Source organism: Trichomycterus rosablanca, chromosome 6 (genome assembly GCF_030014385.1).
Source record: "Trichomycterus rosablanca isolate fTriRos1 chromosome 6, fTriRos1.hap1, whole genome shotgun sequence".
NCBI classification, from domain to species: domain Eukaryota; kingdom Metazoa; phylum Chordata; class Actinopteri; order Siluriformes; family Trichomycteridae; genus Trichomycterus; species Trichomycterus rosablanca.
The window spans coordinates 38,869,725-38,893,760 of record NC_085993.1 but is presented as its reverse complement, the minus strand read 5'-3'; the positions used below and the strand labels follow the sequence as shown (position 1 = coordinate 38,893,760).

Here is a 24,036-nt window from a genome sequence, read left to right as displayed (position 1 = left end):
GAAGATCAAGGAGTATACATGCTGACTGTCATGGACTTTCCTCAACAGTTACCTGACCTAAACCCCATCAAGAAGACTGAGAAAACCATACATTTAGTAACATCACAAGATGCTCTTTGGAGTATCGTAAAATCTCACTGTAACATCAGATTTTGGACATGAACTTGTGGAGTTCATGCTAGCTAGCGTGCATGCTGTCATAACTAAAAAAAAAAAAGAAAACATACCAAATACATTATAGGAATTTCTGAAATGCATGTAAATTAGGTGGAATTCAGGGAAAAATAAAAATAACAGCATTTTTACTAGTGATCTTACACTGTTGGTCCCAATTCTACCCATGCTCATCCATGAACTTGGTAGTGACTGAAAAAGGTTACATACACTTGTACATGACATAATAGCTGTCTAAAGGTTTTAGCAACTGTTCTTTTAGTCTGTCTGAATACTTGAATCAGCAAGTCTCTTATAAGTTTGTAGAGATGTAAAGCTTGCTTGACAGTGAATACTATCACCTGTGTTCCAGAAGCTTTTCATTCAAGGCAAACATGTCTTGGTTGTTCTTGGATCATATCTGACAATATTGATGAACTTTCTCTTAGCATTAGGTTACAGTATTGGTTTTCCTTACATTCAAGTTTCTCTTTACCATGGTTGTACTTCATAATATGATTAGTCAAATAATGTCCTACCATATCTTGTGTCACTGTGGTTTGGGTTTGATGTTCATCTCTGGTTACTGTGTGTAAAAATTTCCCATGTCCACATAAATCATGAAATGACTGCTACAAATGGCAGGATTGGGGCCTGGCTCAGGGAATTCACACCTCACTTCAAGTGCTTCCAGGTGGAGTCAGCCCTACTGTGAAGCAGTTAGTAAAATGAAATGTATATCAGACTGTTGTTACATAAGAGTGCCAGAATGAAGTCGACACGCCTGTCTAAAAATGTTATGACTTCTGTCTTCAGTGATTTCACACCTGTCTGTGCCTCTCAAACTTTTTGTGCTCCTCAAACTTTGAAACAGATTAAAAGAAAGAAAAAACGGACTATTTTATCAGACAGTTTAGCTTCCTCAGCAGACAATTAAAAGATCAGGGCCAATTCATAACAAATGGACACAAATACAAATCTTAGTGCAGTACTCACTGCAACCTAGCGCCAGTTAAGACAACCCTCTTTCTGAATGTTTTCAAGGCAGGACAGTTTGGAATACATGAAGGAACAGCTTTTATTTCAGCTTTTATTTCTTTCATTACGTTCCCAGTGGCTGAGAAGTTTACATGCAATTATTTGGTAGCATTGCTTTTAAATTGTTCAACTTGGGTCAAACATTTTGGGTAGCGCTCCACATGCCTCTCACAATTTTGTCCCATTTGTAATAGTCAGGGTCACAGTGGATCTGATTCATTGGGCAAAAGGTAGGAAACTCCCCAGGCACACAGGTTGCCAGTCAATCACAATGCAGACACATACACACACACTCTCACACACACACTTACTCACTTAGGGAAATTTTTAGTAGCTCCAGTTGGCCTGGCTGCTTGTCTTTCGAGTTGTGGGCAGAAACCAGAGCACCCAAGGAAACCTATGCGGACACAGGGAGAACACTCCACACAGAAAAGACACTGGCCGTCCAGACAGGGAATCAAACCTAGGCTCTTCTTGCTGTGAGGCAATAATGATACCCACTATGCCACACCCATGATATCATTTTTTTGGATTTATTTCAAGACTTTTAAAGGCATAGTCAACTTAATGTATGTATTTTTTTTCTTTTTGCATTTCCCCCCCAATTTTCCTCCCAGTCTAGTCGTATCCAATTACCCAACTGCATTTCGCTCTCTGTGTACTGATGATGACTTCCACCTCTGACTGAGGAGAGTCGTGACTAACACATGCCCCCTCCGACACGTGTGCAGTAGTCGACTGCATCTTTTCACCTGCATGAGATGAGTTTACACTCATATGTTTTACTGATCCTGTTATCCCTCGTCTTGTGCAGGCACCATCAATGAGCCAGCAGAGGTCGTAATCCCTAGAAATAATCCAATCATTGTTCGTGTAGGTGCCCAGCCTGCCAGTAACAGAGCTGAGATTTGAACTCACAAGTTTGAGATGTCAGCTCTGGTGTGCTAGCTTCCTGAGGACCTCGGTGTATGTAAAATACTGACACACAAAAACTTGAGTCCTCAGCAGACACCTTCTGATCATAGGACTCTAAATTTCTTTTTACCTCTCAGCTTTGAATCAATCAGCTTTGGGCAAGCAGTAGCCTAGTGGTTAAGGTACTGGACTAGTAACCAGAAGGTCGCTGGTTCAAGCCCCACTACTGCCAGGTTGCTGCTGTTGGGCCCTTGAGCAAGGCCCTTAACCCTCAATTGCTCAGACTGTATACGTAACTGTAATGTAAGTCGCTTTGGATAAAGGCATCTGCTAAATGCCGTAAATGTAAATGAATCATTTGTGTTTAAAATTCTAATACTGCTGCACCTGCTATCTTCATACAAAAATTTAGCATGTTAGTGTTATGTCAGTGCTGAGTTACTGAAGTGCTGGTTTAGCATGATTTATCAGTAAAAAGCCAGTTTAGGGGGTATTTTGCTTGATACAGACCCTGTGACATAACTGAGTAAAATAATGTTTTGCCCTTTCTGGCTAAGTGGGTTAAATGCAGATTTTAAGCTCTAACACTTCATAGCTAATGCAACTATTTAAAAAACAAATATAACAGCAGGTGCTTGGGTGGTGTAGCACTTGCCCACCATCTCCGACACAAAGACAGGCAAATGTGACTGTTCCTCTTCTGTAACCCAGAAAGTACCTGACATCTATCTGACTAAGACAATGTATAGATGTGTGGCATGTTAATATGTGAGTAGTTCAATTAAATGTATTTGCTTGTTATCATCAGTTTTCTCTGCCTTTTTTACAAACAGTTTTGCCAGTCCCTGCCAGTACACAACTCTTCCTACTATTAAACAGCCAAACATGGATGTTCCCTTTCAGTGTGTCCTCCCGTAACACAGAAAGGACCTGATACACATCAGACTAATACAATGTGACAGTGTGTGACATACTGACAGTACTCACCCAGTCACCATTCTATAAAAAGACATAGTCTGGTGATAAAGAAAAATCAACATCAAGTAATTACTTTAGGTATTGGCCAACAAAAGCCAAGAAAACATCTGGAGTGTGACTTGTCATTGATTCCACAGTCTCTGGAACTGCAGCATGTGACTATAATATCTGATTTACATCATTTTTAGTGTAATTAACCCATTAAGTGGCCAATTGTGCCCTGGATCCAGGGGATCAGTTAGAAAGGTATGTATTAATTTGCCATAGCTCATCCCTCCCTAACTATGCCAACACATACACTCACCAGCTCAGTGGGAATATGGTAAAGGATGAACTTTCTGACCAAATTTCTTTTCCAACATTTTTCTAGACCATTTGCTATGGTTTTCCGCACCACCACCATTGTTGCTTTTAGTATTTTGATTGAAATCAAAGTTTTTTTTTTATTGTATCATGCAATTCACTACAGACAAGACTAATGCCTCCCACAGGCCATGTGGTTATAAAGGCATCTCAGATGAGTGTGCCATCTTATTGGTTGGATCGTTTGTTTCCGAGAGAACCTGGAAGGGGGCTACAGAGAAATGGAGGAACAGGGGACCACTGTGTAAGAGATGGGATTTAATGATTCAGGACTGAACCAGACACAGCCACCTCTGTCTTTTTCTGTTTGAGCTGATTAATGCCCACCCTCAAGTGAGACAGTCAGATGGGGATCTTACATTTCTAGAATCCCAAACCAAAAATGATCCTTTTTAATTATGGACTTACAATTTACAAATCACCAAGTAATTAAACCAAAGTGAGGTGTTGTTCTAAAACTAACAAATCACGAAGTAACTCATTTAAATGAATCAAATGTGCATATCTGTTTCAAGACATGTAATTTCACATTTTTTTCAGTATGAACCTCAACCACATCATTAATATTATGTAGTAAACTATCCCAAAAGGGTTGTTTCTATATATCACGGTTTCTGCCCTACAGATTTGCCAGCTCCTCAGTTGGTAAACCTGCTTTTCTCTGGAACTAGGATGTCTGGCTTGATCCAGTCCGAATTTGTGCTGGTGTTTATTAAGATCATTACCTTCAATATTACTTAAATCCATTTGTAATGGATTTTATTGCATACAGTGTATCACAAAAGTGAGTACACCCCTCACATTTTTGCAAATATTTGATTATATCTTTTCATGGGACAACACTATAGACATGAAACTTGGATATAACTTAGAGTAGTCAGTGTACAACTTGTATAGCAGTGTAGATTTACTGTCTTCTGAAAATAACTCAACACACAGCCATTAATGTCTAAATAGCTGGCAACATAAGTGAGTACACCCCACAGTGAACATGTCCAAATTGTGCCCAAATGTGTCGTTGTCCCTCCCTGGTGTCATGTGTCAAGGTCCCAGGTGTAAATGGGGAGCAGGGCTGTTAAATTTGGTGTTTTGGGTACAATTCTCTCATACTGGCCACTGGATATTCAACATGGCACCTCATGGCAAAGAACTCTCTGAGGATGTGAGAAATAGAATTGTTGCTCTCCACAAAGATGGCCTGGGCTATAAGAAGATTGCTAACACCCTGAAACTGAGCTACAGCATGGTGGCCAAGGTCATACAGCGGTTTTCCAGGACAGGTTCCACTCGGAACAGGCTTCGCCAGGGTCCACCAAAGAAGTTGAGTCCACGTGTTCGGCGTCATATCCAGAGGTTGGCTTTAAAAAATAGACACATGAGTGCTGCCAGCATTGCTGCAGAGGTTGAAGACGTGGGAGGTCAGCCTGTCAGTGCTCAGACCATACGCCGCACACTGCATCAACTCGGTCTGCATGGTCGTCATCCCAGAAGGAAGCTGATGCACAAGAAAGCCCGCAAACAGTTTGCTGAAGACAAGCAGTCCAAGAACATGGATTACTGGAATGCCCTGTGGTCTGACGAGACCAAGATAAACTTGTTTGGCTCAGATGGTGTCCAGCATGTGTGGCGGCGCCCTGGTGAGAAGTACCAAGACAAATGTATCTTGCCTACAGTCAAGCATGGTGGTGGTAGCATCATGGTCTTGGGCTGCATGAGTGTTGCTGGCACTGGGGAGCTGCAGTTCATTGAGGAAAACATGAATTCCAACATGTACTGTGACATTCTGAAACAGAGCATGATCCCCTCCCTTCGAAAACTGGGCCTCATGGCAGTTTTCCAACAGGATAACGACCCCAAACACAACCTCCAAGATGACAACTGCCTTGCTGAGGAAGCTGAAGGTAAAGGTGATGGACTAAACCCAATTGAGCACCTGTGGCGCATCCTCAAGTGGAAGGTGGAGGAGTTTAAGGTGTCTAACATCCACCAGCTCCGTGATGTCATCATGGAGGAGTGGAAGAGGATTCCAGTAGCAACCTGTGCAGCTCTGGTGAATTCCATGCCCAGGAGGGTTAAGGCAGTGCTGGATAATAATGGTGGTCAAACAAAATATTGACACTTTGGGCACAATTTGGACATGTTCACTGTGGGGTGTACTCACTTATGTTGCCAGCCATTTAGACATTAATGGCTGTGTGTTGAGTTATTTTCAGAAGACAGTAAATCTACACTGCTATACAAGTTGTACACTGACTACTCTAAGTTATATCCAAGTTTTATTTCTATAGTGTTGTCCCATGAAAAGATATAATAAAATATTTGCAGAAATGTGAGGGGTGTACACACTTTTGTGATACACTGTACATGTTGTTTTTAATTAAATTTGAAAGCAAAACTGGCTCTGAAAAATGCCACCTAATAATGAAAACTACCTGGAAAGGGCACCAATCCATTGTGAAGCCTGACACAAAAACAAAAACATTCAGTACTTATATTTACTGGCTTGTGTTTGTGTAAATACTACTCAGAGCAAAACCATGTTTAAATGTGGAAAACAAAAAACTACATTTACTTAATAGTGACATGATGATGGCAGGGGGTGTGAGTGCTAGACAGGACCAGATTCAATCTTTGCCTCTGGTCACAGTGTCTAGATGTGAGAGACTGCACTAACAAACAGAGACACTCCACTAACACACAGAGACACTGCACAAACACACACATGCCCCATTAACACACAGAGACACTGCACAAACACACACATACCCCATTAACACACATAGACACTCCACTAACACACAGAGACACTCCACTAACACACAGAGACACTGCACAAACACACACATACCCCATTAACACACAGAGACACTGCACAAACACACACATACACTCCACTGACACACACAGACACTCCACAAACTACCACTGCTCAAATACACACACTCAACAAACACACAGACACTCCACTAACACACAGAGACACTGCACAAACACACACATACCCCACTAACACACAGATACACTCCACTAACACACAGACACTGCACAAACACACACATACCCCACTAACACACAGATACACTCCACTAACACACAGAGACACTCCACTAAAACACAGACACAGCATAAACACACACATACCCCACTAACACACAGATACACTCCACTAAAACACAGTCACAGCATAAACACACACATACCCCACTAACACACAGAGACACTGCACAAACACACACAGACACTCCACTGACACACACATACCCCATTAACACACAGACACTCCACTAACACACAGACACTGCACAAACATACACATACCCCATTAACACACATAGACACTCCACTAACACACAGAGACACTGCACAAACACGCACATACCCCATTAACACACAGAGACACTCCACTAACACACAGATAAACTGCACAAACACACACATACCCCATTAACACACAGAGACACTCCACTAACACACAGAGACACTGCACAAACACACCCCACTAACACACAGAGACACTCCACTAACACACAGAGACACTGCACAAACACACACATACCCCACTAACACACAGAGACACTGCACAAACACACACATACCCCACTAACACACAGATACACTCCACTAACACACAGATACACCGCACAAACACACACATACCCCACAAACACACAGAAACACTCCACTAACACACAGACACTGCACAAACACACACATACCCCACTAACACACAGATACACTCCACTAACAAACAGATACACCGCACAAACACACACATACCCCACTAACACACAGATACACTCCACTAACACAGAGATACACCGCACAAACACACACATACCCCACTAACACACAGATACACTCCACTAACACACACATACTTCACAAACACACAGAAACACTCCACTAAAACACAGAGACACAGCATAAACACACACATACCCCACTAACACACAGATACACTCCACTAAAACACAGAGACACAGCATAAACACACACATACCCCACTAACACACAGAGACACTGCAGAAACACACACAGACACTCCACTGACACACACATACCCCACTAACACACAGACACTGCACAAACACACACAGACACTCCACTGACACACACATACCCCATTAACACACAGAGACACTGCACAAACATACACATACCCCACAAACACACACATACCCCACTAACACACAGAGACACTCCACTAACACACAGACACTGCACAAACACACACATACCCCATTAACACACAGAGACATTCCACTAACACAGACACTGCACAAACACACACATACCCCATTAACACACAGAGACACTCCACTAACACACAGAGACACTGCACAAACACACATACCCCATTAACACACAGAGACACTCCACTAACACACAGAGACACTGCACAAACACACACATACCCCGTTAACACACAGAGACACTCCACTAAAACACAGACACAGCATAAACACACACATACCCCACTAACACACAGATACACTCCACTAAAACACAGACACAGCATAAACACACACATACCCCACTAACACACAGAGACACTGCACAAACACACACAGACACAGTATAAACACACACATACCCCACTAACACACAGAGACACTGCACAAACACACACAGACACTCCACAAACACACATACCCCACTAACACACAGACACACTCCACTAACACACAGAGACACTGCACAAACACACACATACACTCCACTGACACACACAGACACTCCACTACCACACAGACACTGCACAAACTGCCACTGCTCAAATACACACACTCAACAAACACACAGAAACTACACTAACACACAGAGACACTGCACAAACACACACATACCCCACTAACACACAGATACACTACTACACTAACACACAGAGACACTGCACAAACACACACAGACACTCCACTGACACACACAGACACTCCACTAACACACACAGACACTGCACAAACTGCCACTGCTCAAACACACACACTCAACAAACACACAGACACTACACTAACACACACATACACTCCACTACCAAACACTGCCACTGCTCAAACACACACAGACACTACACTAACACACACAGACACTTCACTAACACATAGAGACACTCCACTAACACACAGACATCGCACAGACTGCCACTGCTCAAACACACACACTCAACAAACACAGAGACACTGCACAAACACACACTGCCACTCCACTAACACACAGAGACACCACACAAACACACAGAGACACTCCAATAACACACTGTCACTGCACAAACACACACAGACACTCCACTAACACACATAGACACTCCACTAACACACAGAGACATCGCACAAACACACAGAGACACTGCACAAACACACACAGACACTTCACTAACACACAGAGACACTGCACAAACACACACAGACACTCCACTAACACACAGAGACACTACACAAACACACACTGCCACTGCACAAACACACCCATTTAACAAACAAACAGACACTGTACAAACACACACTGCCTCTCTATAACACACACACTTTTAACGAACACACAGAGACAGTGCACAAACACACAGAGATACTCCACTAACACACAGACACCACACAAACACATACAGAGACACTACACTAACACAGAGATAGTGCGCTAACACAGAGAGACACTGCACTAACAGAGATACACTTCACTAACACACACAGTTACTGCACAACTACACAGAGATACTCCACTAACACAGAGAGACACTGCACAAACTGCCACTGCTCAAACACACACACTCAACAAACACACAGACACTGCACAAACACACACAGACACTCCACTAACACACAGACACTGCACAAACACACACAGATACTGCACAAATACACACAGACACTACACTAACACACAGGGACACTTCACTAACACACCAACATTGCAGACAATGCATGAACAGAGACATAAAGTGAAAAAGTCAAAAAGCCAAAAAAAATAAATAAAAAAAAAATAACATAAAATGGAAACACAAAACATAAAGCTCTTGCACAAACACACACCAACAGTTAACAAGTAGACACTGCAGAGACATGGGACAAACACGCACAAACACTCCCATGCATTGGGACCAACCTCTCCTCAAAACAATCAGAGTAAACCAGATTGTAACACTTCAAAAAGAAAACCTAAAAATGTGTCACTGGAGAAAAGAAACCCAAGTACAAAGCAAAATGCAATGCTATTTGGCTCTAAAATTACTGTAATACAGTACTGACAAGGTACAGACTCGCAAGTTGGCCGTCAAGACAGGTGACTTCTTAACAAAGTAATAACAATAATAATAATAATAATAACATTAATAATAGTAAAAATAATAAAAGAAGAAGAAAGATGATGAATAAGAAGAATAAAAACAATAATAATTTTTACAAGGTTTATATAACATCCAAAATACATTCACTTTAAATTTTTTAGAAAATGTACAACACAGTTTACAATTTCACAATATTCTTCCTGAATTCTACGTATACTAACAAACACTGAAAAGCTTATCATGATGTTTGGAGAGTCCTGATTATTTTTTCTCTTTTATTTAAATATATATATATATATATGTATATATATATATATATATATATATATGTATATATATATATATATATATATATATATATATATATATATATATATATATATATATATATATATATATATATATATATATATATAAATGTATTTATAATTTATTTGGTTTTTTTTAACCAAAAATTGTTGTCCGCATTATTCTTTCCAAGCAGTTTCCTACCAAATGCATTAAAGCTTATTTTAAAGCGTTTTATTTTAGAATTACAAAGTGTGTAAACAATAATAATTGGGGTAAAAAGTGTTTTCCAGCAGCTACGCCGTATCAGAATTTGAATACCTCTGACCCCAAAAGATTCGCTTGAAAGAGTCGAATCAGTAAAGTGAGTCGTTTGGTGCGCATGAACACTGGAGCGCGATGTTCAGAAAGAGAGAAAAGGCGCACCAGAGCGCATGAGGATCAGTTAAGTAGTGCGCTCCTCACTAGACAGAGGCGCAACGTCTTTAAGTTTCTCATCAATTATACACTGATCCATTATTCTATTTTATTCCAGCTGCATCCTGAAAACACGCTTTCTACGTCTTGGAAACGAAATATTAGAAGTGTGCGTATCGGGATCTACCCCAAGCAGCGATTTCGAGTTTTAGGGATTTTCGCGTTCGTGGGTGTTTAATTTTACTCTAGATCAACCTAAAAGTTATTTATTAATGTTATTAATTGATTAGTGAATTTATTTATTCTAAACGCCAGCATTAAGAGGAGGATCAGGTTTAGGATAAGGGTGTGGAATCAGCAGGTGGACCTGATGCGGCTCAGCGGTTAGAGTTGCGCTCTGTGTGGGTATAACATGACATGATCGGGCCGCTATGGCTCGGTGTGACCGCAGAGTTCAGACGCTGCTCACCGCGCTGGGTGCTTTTACTGCTTTCAGTCTCATGACTGTCGCCATAGGGACCGATTACTGGCTCTATTCTCGGGCTTATGTGTGTAACGCAACCAACACCAGTGTGGATGAAGCTGAGATGCTTCTGCAGCCCAAAAGGACTAAAGGAGACCTGACCCACTCCGGCCTCTGGAGGATCTGCTGCATTGAAGGTAACTCCACGTATTACTTTTTAAAAGATTCAGAGTTGTTTGGGTGACAAACACTGCAGCTTATGTAGTCAGTTTATTACAAAACCTTAATGCTGTTTAATATTATTTTTCAATCAACTGAAAGAATATACTGAAAGAAAACATGTCTGTATAATCAAATGTAATCCATGTATCACCAAAACAAGTCTTAAGTATTGTTAACCATGTCCACAGTAAAGTAAGCTTTACAGTACCAGAGGTTACCAATAAACTTCTTATCGGTAATACTTGTTTTTTAATGCCCAGTGATTTCAAACTGTATTGTTATAATTGACTTTATTTTTGCACTTGAATTCAGTTTTTCTACTCACCTGTGATTGTTTACCTGTTCAATACTTGCTATCAAGATTTGGATTGCCATTGACAGTTATTTTAAATCTAAATCAAGTCAATAACTACCATAACATAGTGACAAAATGTATGTCTTATTTAAAGTGTTTCAATATCTAGGTCTAGAGGACAGCTGTAATAAAGTTCCTCACTGTAGAGATAAAAAGTCTCTTCAAAAATCTTGCTTAGCCACCCACTCTCAAAAGCAAGAGCCAGTCCTGCTCATATCTTAGCGTTTATTTTTTAAACATGCCACAAACAGGTTAACCCTATATGTTTTATATAGTACCCTAAAATGAGTGTTTTCTGCTCAGTATGACCATTGATCGTTGAGGGTGTTTTAAGAATCCTATTATCAAAGTTGTTTAGGCTATTCTGTTTTGTATGTAATACTGATTTTGTTTTTCTTTATAGATATTTTTGCAATTCTGGAATTTACATTTTCATGCAATGTCTTGTTACTTTGTCGTTAAAAATATGAACAAAAACTGAGTATTTATAAGTCTAACCACAGAGCTGTTTCATATTAATTATTGCAAAGCAATTACATCTTTGAGGTGTTTTCAATAGAAAAATACATGGCTTTTGCAGCGGTGTGGTTTTATTTTGACCCAAAGTCATAAGGGTCCCTCTAAAGAACTTTTATTGGGATTTTCAATTAGATTTAAGTCAGGAAATTGCCTAGATCACAAGCATTTTTTAGCCTTTTCATTAAAAACCAGATTTTGTTTTGGCTTTATGTTTGGAGTAGTTGTCTTGCTTAAACATTTTTATTTATTTCTTAACCTAAAAGAATTCTCCTCTGATATGTCTACAATTATTCTGATTAGTGCTCATCTGACATTTGAAAAAGGAATTCAGAACACTCTTTTATACTGCAAAAACGGTCTGTCTGATCTAAAGCAGTTCTGCAAGGAAAAGCGAAATAAAAATACACAAGTGACAAATCAGGTGTTGTATTTACATTTTGTTAAATGTTTGCAATTACTTTTTTCAGCAATACAATATTTATTATTATAATTATTAAAAGTAAATAATTATAATTTACTTTTTAATGTGTAAGTAATAATTATAATTGTTGTTGCTGTTTAATTAATATTTCTGTATTTTCTGATTGTAGTTTAAAAGTTGGTAAGGTTTTACACTTTAGTTTTCCTTCAGATCCCTTTAACTTGGCCAGAGTTGATGCTGTTGCCTGGCAACCACAGGTCTACAATCTCTATGGTAACTCCCCTAGTGTATATGCAGAGGCTTCAGTCAATGGTTGTGTGTACTTACTGACACAACAGTAGGACTGTGTGCTTTCTGCTGCCTTCTAATGCCATTCATTTATTCATTAAATGAATTCCTCTTTTTAAAGTGCTGCTCCATTTCTTCTATTTTAAATGTAATTATAGCAGATAAAATAATTAAGAGATGGTAAATTAATTATTATAATCCAGCAGTTTAGATGAGTGGAGGACCAATGATGGCTTTTAGACCTTTAAGAGTCCCAATTAACTATTCACAGAAACAAAACTGTGTAAAGTGCTTATACAAGTGGGGTGTTTTTTCAGGGCTGAATAAATTTACAGATTATTATTGTTTATAATATACACTCAAATACACAATAATTTATTTTTTAACTCAAAAGTACATCAAACAATAATTTGTTAAAATAATAATTAAACACTTTCTCTAAGTATGGTACTGTAGCACAGTAGGTTGTATTGGTGTCATCCATCTTTAGCTATAGCTGGAAAAGTTATCAGTGTGTAGATTGGCATGTTCTTTCCACATTTGTGATTGTGATTCCTTTCACCTTTTAAAACATGACATTAAGTGGATTGTTTGCTCTACAGTGCCCATAGATATGTGTTTAGTGTTTCCTGAAAAATGCTTCAAACCACTATGACCTTGACCAGAATAAAGCATGCCTGTTATCATTAAATGGATCCCTCGTTATATCAGTCTAAAATTATGAGATAAAAAGAAAGATGACCTCAAGAATTTACTTCCATTCAACAAGGACAATAAAACCTAGCTTGTAGCTGAGGTTTCACGTCATCCCATTTGTGTCTATGCCTTCTGGTCCATTTTTATTTCAATCACTTTAAATACATTGTCATGCTAAAATGAAAAAGGGTTTTTTTCAAGCCATTGCCAAATGTTAAGCCGTGTTAACCTGGTATCCATCAAATTTCATGATTCAGACTGCCAGATACTGAAGCAGAATTTATCACTTCAGAAAATGTGTGTTCAATGTTTCATAGTCCAAGAGCAGTGTATTTTACATCACTCTAGCCAAGGCTTTATTGTGTCATGATGATTTTAGATTTGTGTGTTGCTTTCTGAATTCCTCTACTCCTGATGAGCAATTACTGTACTGATGCTGCTTTTAAGAAATGTTAGCACTTCTCTGAGCATGTGCATTCCAAATTGCTTCTGAGCTGTTATTGTTCCAAGATGTTTCTACTTGCAATACCAAAGGCACCTATTTAGCAATAATGTGGCCAACGTAAATGACAAACCTTTGCCCTCATATGCCATAATTCTTTGTAAAATGCACAAAGATATCTTACGTTTTGAATATTTATCTACTTTTTCTTTTTGTCTCATTGATGCTACACTTAGAGAGGAAATGAGGTAGCTTGCAAGGCCCATGAGTTCAAACATTACATCCTTTAACCTTGAATTACCTTTATTAATCTGACACTGTGTCCTAATAATAATGCTAATTATAATAATAATTAAGAACAACTCAACTATTAATCATATTAATTACTTTAAATAACAGTTAATGTACTTTCTTTTATGACAGTAGAGTATCAGACCAGGATATTATAAAAGGAACAAAAGAAAGTTGTATCTTCTTCATCTGACTCAGTGTGAAAAGATTTAATTTAATAGATAAAAGAGAGAACCACAAAAATAATAGCTCTTGTAAGCAATTACATTTTCTCTCTTAATAATATAGATTGTAGATTGTAGTAGACAAGAAAGTTTATTCTTGCCTTCTTTGTTCTGAATGCTTTTTTCAGTTGAATCTTGGATTCCAATTGGAACATGTACATTTGTGTCATGAAAACATGACAAATCCAGCTGGGTCAAAAATACATAGACATCAACATGGATTATAAAGTTGGTGGTGTTTGTTTGTTTGTTTTATTAGGATTTTAACGTCATGTTTTACACTTTGGTTACATTCATGACAGAAACGGTATTTACTCATTACACAAGATTCATCAGTTCACAAGTTTAACATCAAACACAGTCATGGACAATTTAGTATATCCAATTCACCTCACTTGCATGTCTTTGGACTGTGGGAGGAAACCGGAGCACCCGGAGGAAACCCATGCAGACACAGGGAGAACATGCAAACCCACACAGAAAGGACCCGGACCGCCCCACCTGGGGATCGAACTCAGGACAGTGCTACCCACTTAGCCACCGTGCTGCCCAAATTTGCTGGTGTAAAAAGTCCACAATTGAGCTTTGTAGCATGACCTCCTAATTCTTAACTGCTGAATAGGATTGAGATGGTGACTCCTCTGTGCCTATATTAATTGGGCTAATTTGATTCCACCCATCAAAAAGTAGATGAAACTGCAGCCTCCTGCCAAGGTCAGTAAGAAAATCCAAACTGCCACCGTATGCTGAAAGGAAATGTGTCCCAATGGTCTGATGCAATCCAAGAACCAGCACAAATAGATCTTCCAGAAACAGTAACACTGCCAAACTTACTTTACATCTCTGTGAAATGCTGAAATATTTTGTAAATAAATTTGTGAATACCTAAAACTTTATGTGTAAAAATGGCTGTAGAAATACATTTTGGCCATATACTGAATGTAATATGATTATTTTTATTAAGTTTCTTTGGGGTTCTGTAGGGATTTTATTATCATTTTTAGGAGAGCTGTATACTGCCCATAAAATGAAGCTTCCACAAAATGTAATTCCTTAAGGACAATTTGCCAATGAGCAAGCCACATTAAAAGGGTATCTTTGGGAGCTAAATCATTAAAAAACCAAATAACTAATGTGTCCAGTATTGAGAATGTTAAAGAACATTGCTGATTAGTGGCTGCTGGGTGTAATTGCTTCTGATTCACAGGGATCAACAAAGGAAGTTGTTACCGGATCAATCACTTTCCAGAGGATAATGACTATGATACAGACAGCTCAGAGTACATCCTGCGTGAGTCTCACTCCCTTTCTCTCAAGCAAAAATCATTGTTTTATTGCAGTCATGAATTAAGAAGAAGAGAAAATGTACTTTATTTGTCATATATACATATACAGGTGTACAGTACAATGAAATTCTTTCTTCGCATATCCCAGCTTGTTTTTGGAAGCTGGGGTCAGAGCGCAGGGTCAGCCATTGTACCATTGCCCCTGGAGCAGACAGGGTTAAGGGCCTTGCTCAAGGACCCAACAGTGGCTGCATAGCAGAGCCTGGATTTGAACCGCCAATCTTCCGGTTGATAGCCCAAAGCTCTACCCACTAGGCTACCACTGTCCTACCAATGCTACGGTATAGCAACTTACACTATATGGCCAAAAGCATGTGGAACCTCCCACCATAATTATTAAGTTCAGATGTTTTAACCACACCCTTTGCTTACAGGTGTATAAAATTATACATTTTATGTAAATTATATAAGTGGAGGCTGTTTCACCTGCAAAGGGTTTGGGATGGGTCTGCAATATATTTGCCAATGGTTTTACAATGGGATGTTCGTCAACCTCATTGACAGACGTTAGACAATTGTGTATTTTTTGGACATATGTTTAACAATCAAAATATTTAGATTTAACTATTGTTTAGATTAAGATTGTAATCAGAGTTTACATAACTGTTATTCTTCTATTATTATGTTGTATACCATTACCCACCTTTGTTAACAGAATACAATATTAATTTCTCTTGGTCTCGATCAAGGTCCTAGCCATTAATAAAACATTAGAGAAGAGGGGCAAATTTACCTGGGTGTGGGGGGATTGGGGTTTCCCACCATTCTAAAACATTCCTGCCATCAATAACTGATAGGAACGCTGACAGATCCTAACATCAGGCAAAGCTAGTGAGCAAAATACACTGATCAGCCATAACATTAAAAACCACCTCCTTGTTTCTACACTCACTGTCCATTTTATCAGCTTCACTTACCATATAGAAGCATTTTGTAGTTCTACAATTACTGACTGTAGTCCATCTGTTTCTCTGCATATCTTTTTAGCCTGCTTTTCACCCTGTTCTTCAATGGTCAGGACCTCCACAGGACCACCACAGAGTAGGTATTATTTAGATGGTGGATCATTCTCAGCACTGCGGCAATGACATGGTGGTGGTGTGTTAGTGTATGTTGTGCTGGTATGAGTGGATCAGACACAGCAGCGCTGCTGGAGTTTTTAAATACCATGTCCACTCACTGTCCACTCTATTAGACACACCTACCTAGTTGGTCCACCTTGTAGATGTAAAGTCAGAGACGATCACTCATCTGTTGCTGCTGTTTGAGTTGGTCATCTTCTAGACCTTCATCAGTGGTCACAGGATGCTGCCCACGGGGCGCTGTTGGCTGGATATTTTTGGTTGGTGGACTATTCTCAGTCCAGCAGTGACAGTGCACTCCAGCAGCACTGCTGTGTCTGATCCACTCATACCAGCACAACACACACTAACACACCACCACCATGTCAGTGTCACTGCAGTGCTGAAAACAATCCACCACCTAAATATGACCTACTCTGTAGTGGTCCGGGGAGAGTCCTGACCATTGAAGAACAACATGAAAGGGGGCTAACAAAGCATGCAGAGAAACAGATGGACTACAGTCAGTAATTGTAGAACTACAAAATGCTTCCATATGGTAAGTGGAGCTGATAGTGAGTGTAGAAACAACGAGTTGGTTTTAATGTTATGGCTGATCGGTGTATGTTTATTTATACTTTTTACATCAATATATTGGAATTGACATTTTGAGCCTATCTGAATATGCCCCCCCCCCCCAATTCATTGTTATTATGTCCTTGATTAAGCTACTGTATATAAACACTCTAAATCAAGATTGCGATGACACCCAGTTAAGATTTTAACTGTAAAGGTTTCAAACAGTTTTGGTTTACTGAAAATCTTTAACCTCCCAAAAATACAATATTCAATGTACCTCTGTAGCTTTAGATAACCCTGATTTGACATAATGAGCATAGCTACAAGCATTAGCAATAATGTCTGATTTGTTCAATCTTCAGTTTCTGTGTTCTGATCGACACATGGTTCGATTTTTTCATAATTGAATGAATTGACTACAAGTTCACTGTGGGGTCAGAGTAGAAACATTGACGTGCTCTGTATTCTGTGTGTGCGTGTGTCTACTGCTGTGATCTGCATTTGGAGTCCCAGCTGTACCTTGTGGCTTCCTCATAAGATTTACAAATAGGGACATTAAGCAAATAAATGGTTTTTTTTAATAATTACAATATTTTTTTGAAACATAGAGCTAAGTGGTCATTTGAATATAAGGTAGGACCAATGATTTTGACAATATTTGTTAATTAGTAAAATTTTCTCACATTCTTTAAGTTGATTTATTAAATTCTTAAAATAAAAGCAGATAAAAAACAGAAGATACAGAAAATAGGACTTCAAATGTAACTAAACAGCACATTGAGCCATTTTACTTACATGTCAGTCATTTTTACAGTTGGGTGCATGGCAAGGGAATACCAAAGAAAAGGTTTGAATTTAATTGGTTGTTAACTGAAGTGCCAAATGAACAAAGCTTTTTTGCACCTGTTTTTAGAAGCAATTCAACTAAATTCTGCCCTAAATTTTTTAAAGTATATGAAAATGCCTATACATGCAGTTTACATGCTGTTTAATGCAAGACTCATATTGTGCAATCCTGCTTATGCTTAAGATGCAAAAGGTGGTAAATTCATACAGAAAAGGGAGAGTTATTAAAAGTGCAATGTGTTACATGTTCAGTTTGCTTTCATTCACACAATTAGCTATACAGTAGTACCTTAAGTTTAAAAGGCAAGTTTTAAGGTATTTTTCCCCATAAGGATATATGTTAATGTGTTCAGTGGTCCTGTGAAACTGCATGTATTTTAGGCTTATGTAAAATAATGGGGTTGTTTTTGACATTTATACACTGAAAATAACACAAATATAATATAAAAAAAACACTGAAATACTATTGAAAACCGTCAGAAATCAATAAAAAAAATACAATAAAACCTGCACTTTACCTTTACTTCTTTATTGTTTCCTTATGCTTCTTATTTGTGGAGATGCTTGCTCTTGGAATGCCGCATTCCGTTCAGTAAAGGCGCATGCACATGAGAAGCGGCACATTAGCTTTTGCTAATTAGCTGATTCTTACAATTTTTCAGCACCCCAAGCTATAACACAAGTTTAAAAGTGAAACAGTGAGAAAAATCCAGCTAAACACAGATACATGTGGAGCTTTCAGAGTGAATTTGACGGTTATTCCACACAAATGCAGATTCGTCTCATATGCGCACTTTTATGACGTTTTACTGCACCGTTCAAGCCAAGCGCTGAACAAAGCGACTGTTCACATGCTGAGTTTAAGGGAAACGTTGAGTTTAAGGGTACAAATATCTCGATGAAGGGCGTTAAGTTTGAAAGATTTTGAGTATAGGGGACGTTGAGTTACAAGGTACCACTGTAGTTGGTTTTGTGAGCAATTTCTTTCACCTCCCAAAACCAGATGTAAAAATGCGAAAAATGTTAGTGGAAATACTTACCAGGTTTCTGTTTACTTTGCAAGGACTACACATGTTTATTTGATCACCATTTTCCAGGATTAATACATTTATTTTTAAATAGGTCTTCTTATAGACATTGTATAGATATCTTATAAGAATATACTGATCACTTTATTAGGAATACTTGTACACCTTTTCACTCATGTAACTATCCAGTCAACCAGTAATGTGACAGCAGCACAATTTACAAAATCATACCAACACAGGTCAAAACATGTAGTTAATGTTTACATTAATTATGCATAATATTTAACATAATATGCAAATTATAATGTCAGAGTTGGTATAATTCGTTTTAATCAGTAGGGATGGCATGCATTGGGGCCAAGCCTAAAATCTAAATCCAATATGGAAGTAGTAAAGGAGATTTGTAGCTATATCGCATAAATGCGCAGCTGTCAAATGTACAGTTATGTTTTGCAGTCATGTCAAAATGGACCAACATCTTAAAGAATTGGTGTTCCTCACTAAAATTGGTTAGAATCCCTCTTTAGCCAATAAGTAAGTACCTAATATTGGCCAATAAGTAAATACCTAATAATCCTTAATCATTTTAAAGCTTTCCAGGGATATTGTTATCTTTAAATAATTCATTCTTCAGTAAGAGGCTGATTCAGTATTCACAAGTGTTACCACAGTGCATACTGTGTCTGTGTGGGTTTCTCCTGGGTTCTTTAGTAAATTGCATCTTTATTTGTCTGGTTTCTCCCAGGGTTGAACTGACCTGAATGTCATGTCCTTTATATAAATCTGTTATCTAGAAAATAGCACATGGAGCATTAAAAATGGAACTGGAGATTGAAAAGCAATGTTAAACTACTCTGTCCATTTTGGTAACAATTGTTAATAAATCATAATGACCTGGGCAGAGTGTAAAGGTTAAATGCATGACCAGGAGAAGTGAATGGCTAAATGATTACCCATAATGATTTGGTGTTTGTGTAGGAATTGTGAGGGCATCAAGCCTTTTTCCCATCTTGAGTACCATCCTGCTGCTGCTGGGTGGAGTCTGTGTGGCCGTCGGACGAGCGTACAGCGGCAGAAACAACATCCTTCTTAGTGCTGGAATCCTCTTTGTAGCTGCAGGTAAAACAAAATGTCAAAAGTTTATGTACACTTCTAAGGGGCATGTACACTTACCATGCACTTTATTAGGTTGAAGTTAATTATTTAATTAATTTTCTAAGCTAAACCCTCCATACAGATTGACTTATGGGTATACTGTTACTGATTGTAGCCCATCTGTTTCTCTGTGTACTTTGTTACCCACTGTACACCATTTATCAATCAAATCAGGACCTTCAAAGGACTCCCTTTGAATATATGATGCTTGGGTGGTGAACCATTCTCAGCACTACAATGACATGGTATTGACATGGTAGCATGTGTTGTCCTGATAGGTATTAGGTACAATGGTGTTGTTGGGATTAGCCATAATAAACACAAACCAAAGAATATTGTGTACCCTGCCTGGAAGAGGGTTACCAGGACCTATACCTGGAGCCAGTCCTGGGGGTCGTTTCAAATGGCCTGGTGGTGGCTGGGCAGCCCACCTAGCCAAGAAAAGGCAATGTAGGAGGATCGTGTGGACCCACCACCGGCATGATCCAGGTTAAGGATGTGGTGCAAATGCATGTCTGACACAGGCGGGGCATCAACCGTGGCGGCATCAACCTTGCCAGCTGAAGCTGGCTCTTGGAATGTAATCTCACTTGGGGGTCATGGGGTTGAGAGTGCAGGAGGTTAAGAAATACCAGCTCAATATATTGGGCTCACCTCTACAAACAGTGTGGGCTCTGGTACCAGAGTCTTTGATAAGGGATGGGGTCTCTCCTACTCAGATGTCGGGAAGAGGGGGAGGGTGTGAAAATACTCCTCCACTAGTGGCCGTACTGGTGAATTTTGTCCTGGTAAATGGGAGGGTCACCTAAATGTGTCTTCAACTCCAAGAGAGGAAAACTTAGACTGCTGTGTGTGCATATGCAAGGGTTGAATAGACAATGAAAAATTGCCAGCTGTAGTCTTACTAGCAATGAATTTACACTTGTGGCATGATCTGTCCCCAGGTCTGAGTAACATTGTAGGCATCATTGTGTACATCTCAAGCAACGCTGGAGATCCAACTGACAAGAAGGGTGAAGACAAGAAGAGCCAGTACAGCTACGGCTGGTCCTTTTACTCCGGTGCTCTGTCATTCATTGTGGCTGAAGCCATAGGGGTCCTAGCTGTTAACATTTACATCGAGAGAAACAAGGAGGTTCATGTTAAGCACCGAGACTTCCTCAAAGCCACCGCCACCTCGTCCCCCTCACCATACACACGAATCCCGAGCTACCAGCGCCGCAGACGGCGATCACGCTCCAGTTCTCACTCTACAAATCCGTCTCGAGACGCTTCGCCGGTCAGACGTAAGATGGTCCCATCTACCCTTTCTCTAGGTGAAATTTCTATGTACACACTAGGTAGGGAGCACCCTCTGAGGTCAGGGGGTGCATCTGGACCCTACCAGGAACCCCCTAGCTTTCTACAAGTACACAATTGCTTTCCGAAAGGCTCAAAAGATGGTGTGAATCGCAGGACCACACCCGTATGAACATTCCATGGCAGGCTTCAGGATTGACTCCAGTCTTCTTGAAAAAGTTTACAATGAAATTGATTTGACTGTGAGTTGTTTCCCCTTCACACATAATGTAGCATTTCCTAAGCCTTGTTTTGGCTGTAATGGCATCCCATGTATGATAAATTGCATCTATGGTCCAGATAGCAATACCTTTATCCAAGTAGTGACAAAACATTTTACGTTTTATTGTATAAATAAATGATGTGTAGTCTAATGCTGATACAGTATGTTTGACTTTGAGGTTCCTGATTGTTCCTGCATTGAAAGGTGCTATTTTAGCTTAGGTGACTGTCAGTATGACTCATACTCAAGCTCTCATTGGGTCCTGCCCCATTTTTTGGCTTTTATATGTAGAAACTATAATACAACTGTGTAACAGTACAACTGTGAGCATTGAACCACTGCCATATTGCTTACCTCTGCCTTATTGTTTACTAACTCTGCCCTAAAGCTGCAGTACTAAACATTTGGGGATGTAAAGTCCATTCTGGCAGAAATATGTTACAACGTTTACATTTATGCATTCGCCAGAGCTTTGCATTCGCAGAACTGTCAAATGTGATTAAGCATTTTACCACTTTTTTATTTTTTCTACACTAAGAAATTAGAAGAAATTGATTAATGGAGAATTTGCATACTGCACCTTTAAACACCAAATGGAAATTGATAGCTTATCCCACTGTGTACAAAAATGTCTTTTTTAAATCTTTGTCATGTTTCATTGTATCATTTAATATGTTCTTTTAATAACACTGAACAGACATCTATTCTAGCTGTACTACAAAACTTGGCTAATTTAAAATGGATAAAAAATCAACTGACTTCATATTTTCCAGTTTACAAAAACACACTAATTTAGACTGCAATGAAAATGTGTGAACAGAACAAAGTTGAGAAACCAATTTAAATTCACTGTTAATAAATCTGTGAGTTTCTGTATCTAAACTGCCACACAACTTCTCAAACTTAAGCAGAAGAAGCTAAACGAGTGTTAGCACATATGGTCTAACTGTCAACTAATTTGTGCCGTTGAGTGTTTGGAAGCTCATGCAACATCTCTAGATGCCGTTTGCCATGCTAGAGAGAAGCATTTGACTAATGAAGCAAGCCTGATTGCCTTATAACCCACCAAGTCCATTCAGCTTGAGCGCAGAGTGCATTACAGAATCCACAGGGTGACGCTTAATGTACAACACAGTGCTGGGGCTGCTGCACCATTCCCATACGCCGAGAGATGTCTGTTTCGATCTTTAGGAACTGAGAAAGGGGGTAATTAAAAAAGTAATAACGTCTGGCAGCAGACGAACGGCAAGGACAGAGTGATAATGTAACTGCCACAAAGTCGATTCATTATCATACATTATTGCTGTGATCAATCAAACATGGACAGTTGTTGTTTCTCTGTGGATGCTGGGAAATTGTCTCACAAAGAAACAACATTACCGGAGGAAACATCCCAATTCCCAATAGTTCTCATCATAGCAACAGCAAACCAACTGTCTACGAACTAGCTTCCATTACTGGTAACTCTTAGCAAGTCAACTACTAAACACCTCTATGGTTGTACATACTCATATTTTAGTTTTGTCCTTTTTATTCATCTTTAATTCATTTATAGACCTTTTATGTGGAAATCTAAGAGTCAAGCTGTGCACATTGATGTAATTCATTTATTTCCAATAAAAGCCAAGGTTTTAATGGTTTACCAGAACTATCTGATTTCTGCTTGTTCCTTTGTCTTCATGATTGTTAACAATTGTAGTTTGAGCTGGCTACTTTGGTCAACTACCAAAAGTGTCTTAGTGACCATGTATTTGTTGCTCAATGGTTAAAGCAGAAGATAGGCCAAAAAGAGAATTTGCATATGTACTTGATAAAAAAAACATTCAGTAGCTTACCTCTTTGCAACCAATAGGAAAATGCATTGTTATGCACATTTAACCAATGTTATAAAATTTAAAAACATATTATGAATGCCTTTATTTAATTGATTTACAGTGCTCAGAATGGCCCTCATCTGATAAATAGGCTACAAATGAATGACAAAGTGTGTAGCTTGTAAAATAGTTAATTAATGTATATAGCAGATTGGTGATCCTGATAATACAGACTTCTTTCCTTAACTTTATGGAAGCTAGGGCAACAGAACACCTTTCAGCACAACAATAAC

At 39.0% G+C, this 24,036-nt stretch overlaps 1 protein-coding gene across 1 annotated transcript; it reads left to right on the top strand.

The window, feature by feature from the left end:
• The first annotated feature begins 10,863 nt into the window (after window positions 1-10,863).
• Window positions 10,864-22,033, top strand: cacng4a (calcium channel, voltage-dependent, gamma subunit 4a). Its single transcript, XM_062996941.1, has 4 exons — window positions 10,864-11,092; window positions 15,561-15,644; window positions 20,192-20,332; window positions 21,313-22,033. The coding sequence occupies exons 1-4, from the start codon at window positions 10,864-10,866 to the stop codon at window positions 21,837-21,839; spliced, it is 981 nt and encodes a 326-aa protein (XP_062853011.1). The 3' UTR covers window positions 21,840-22,033.
• Window positions 22,034-24,036: the final 2,003 nt, after the last annotated feature.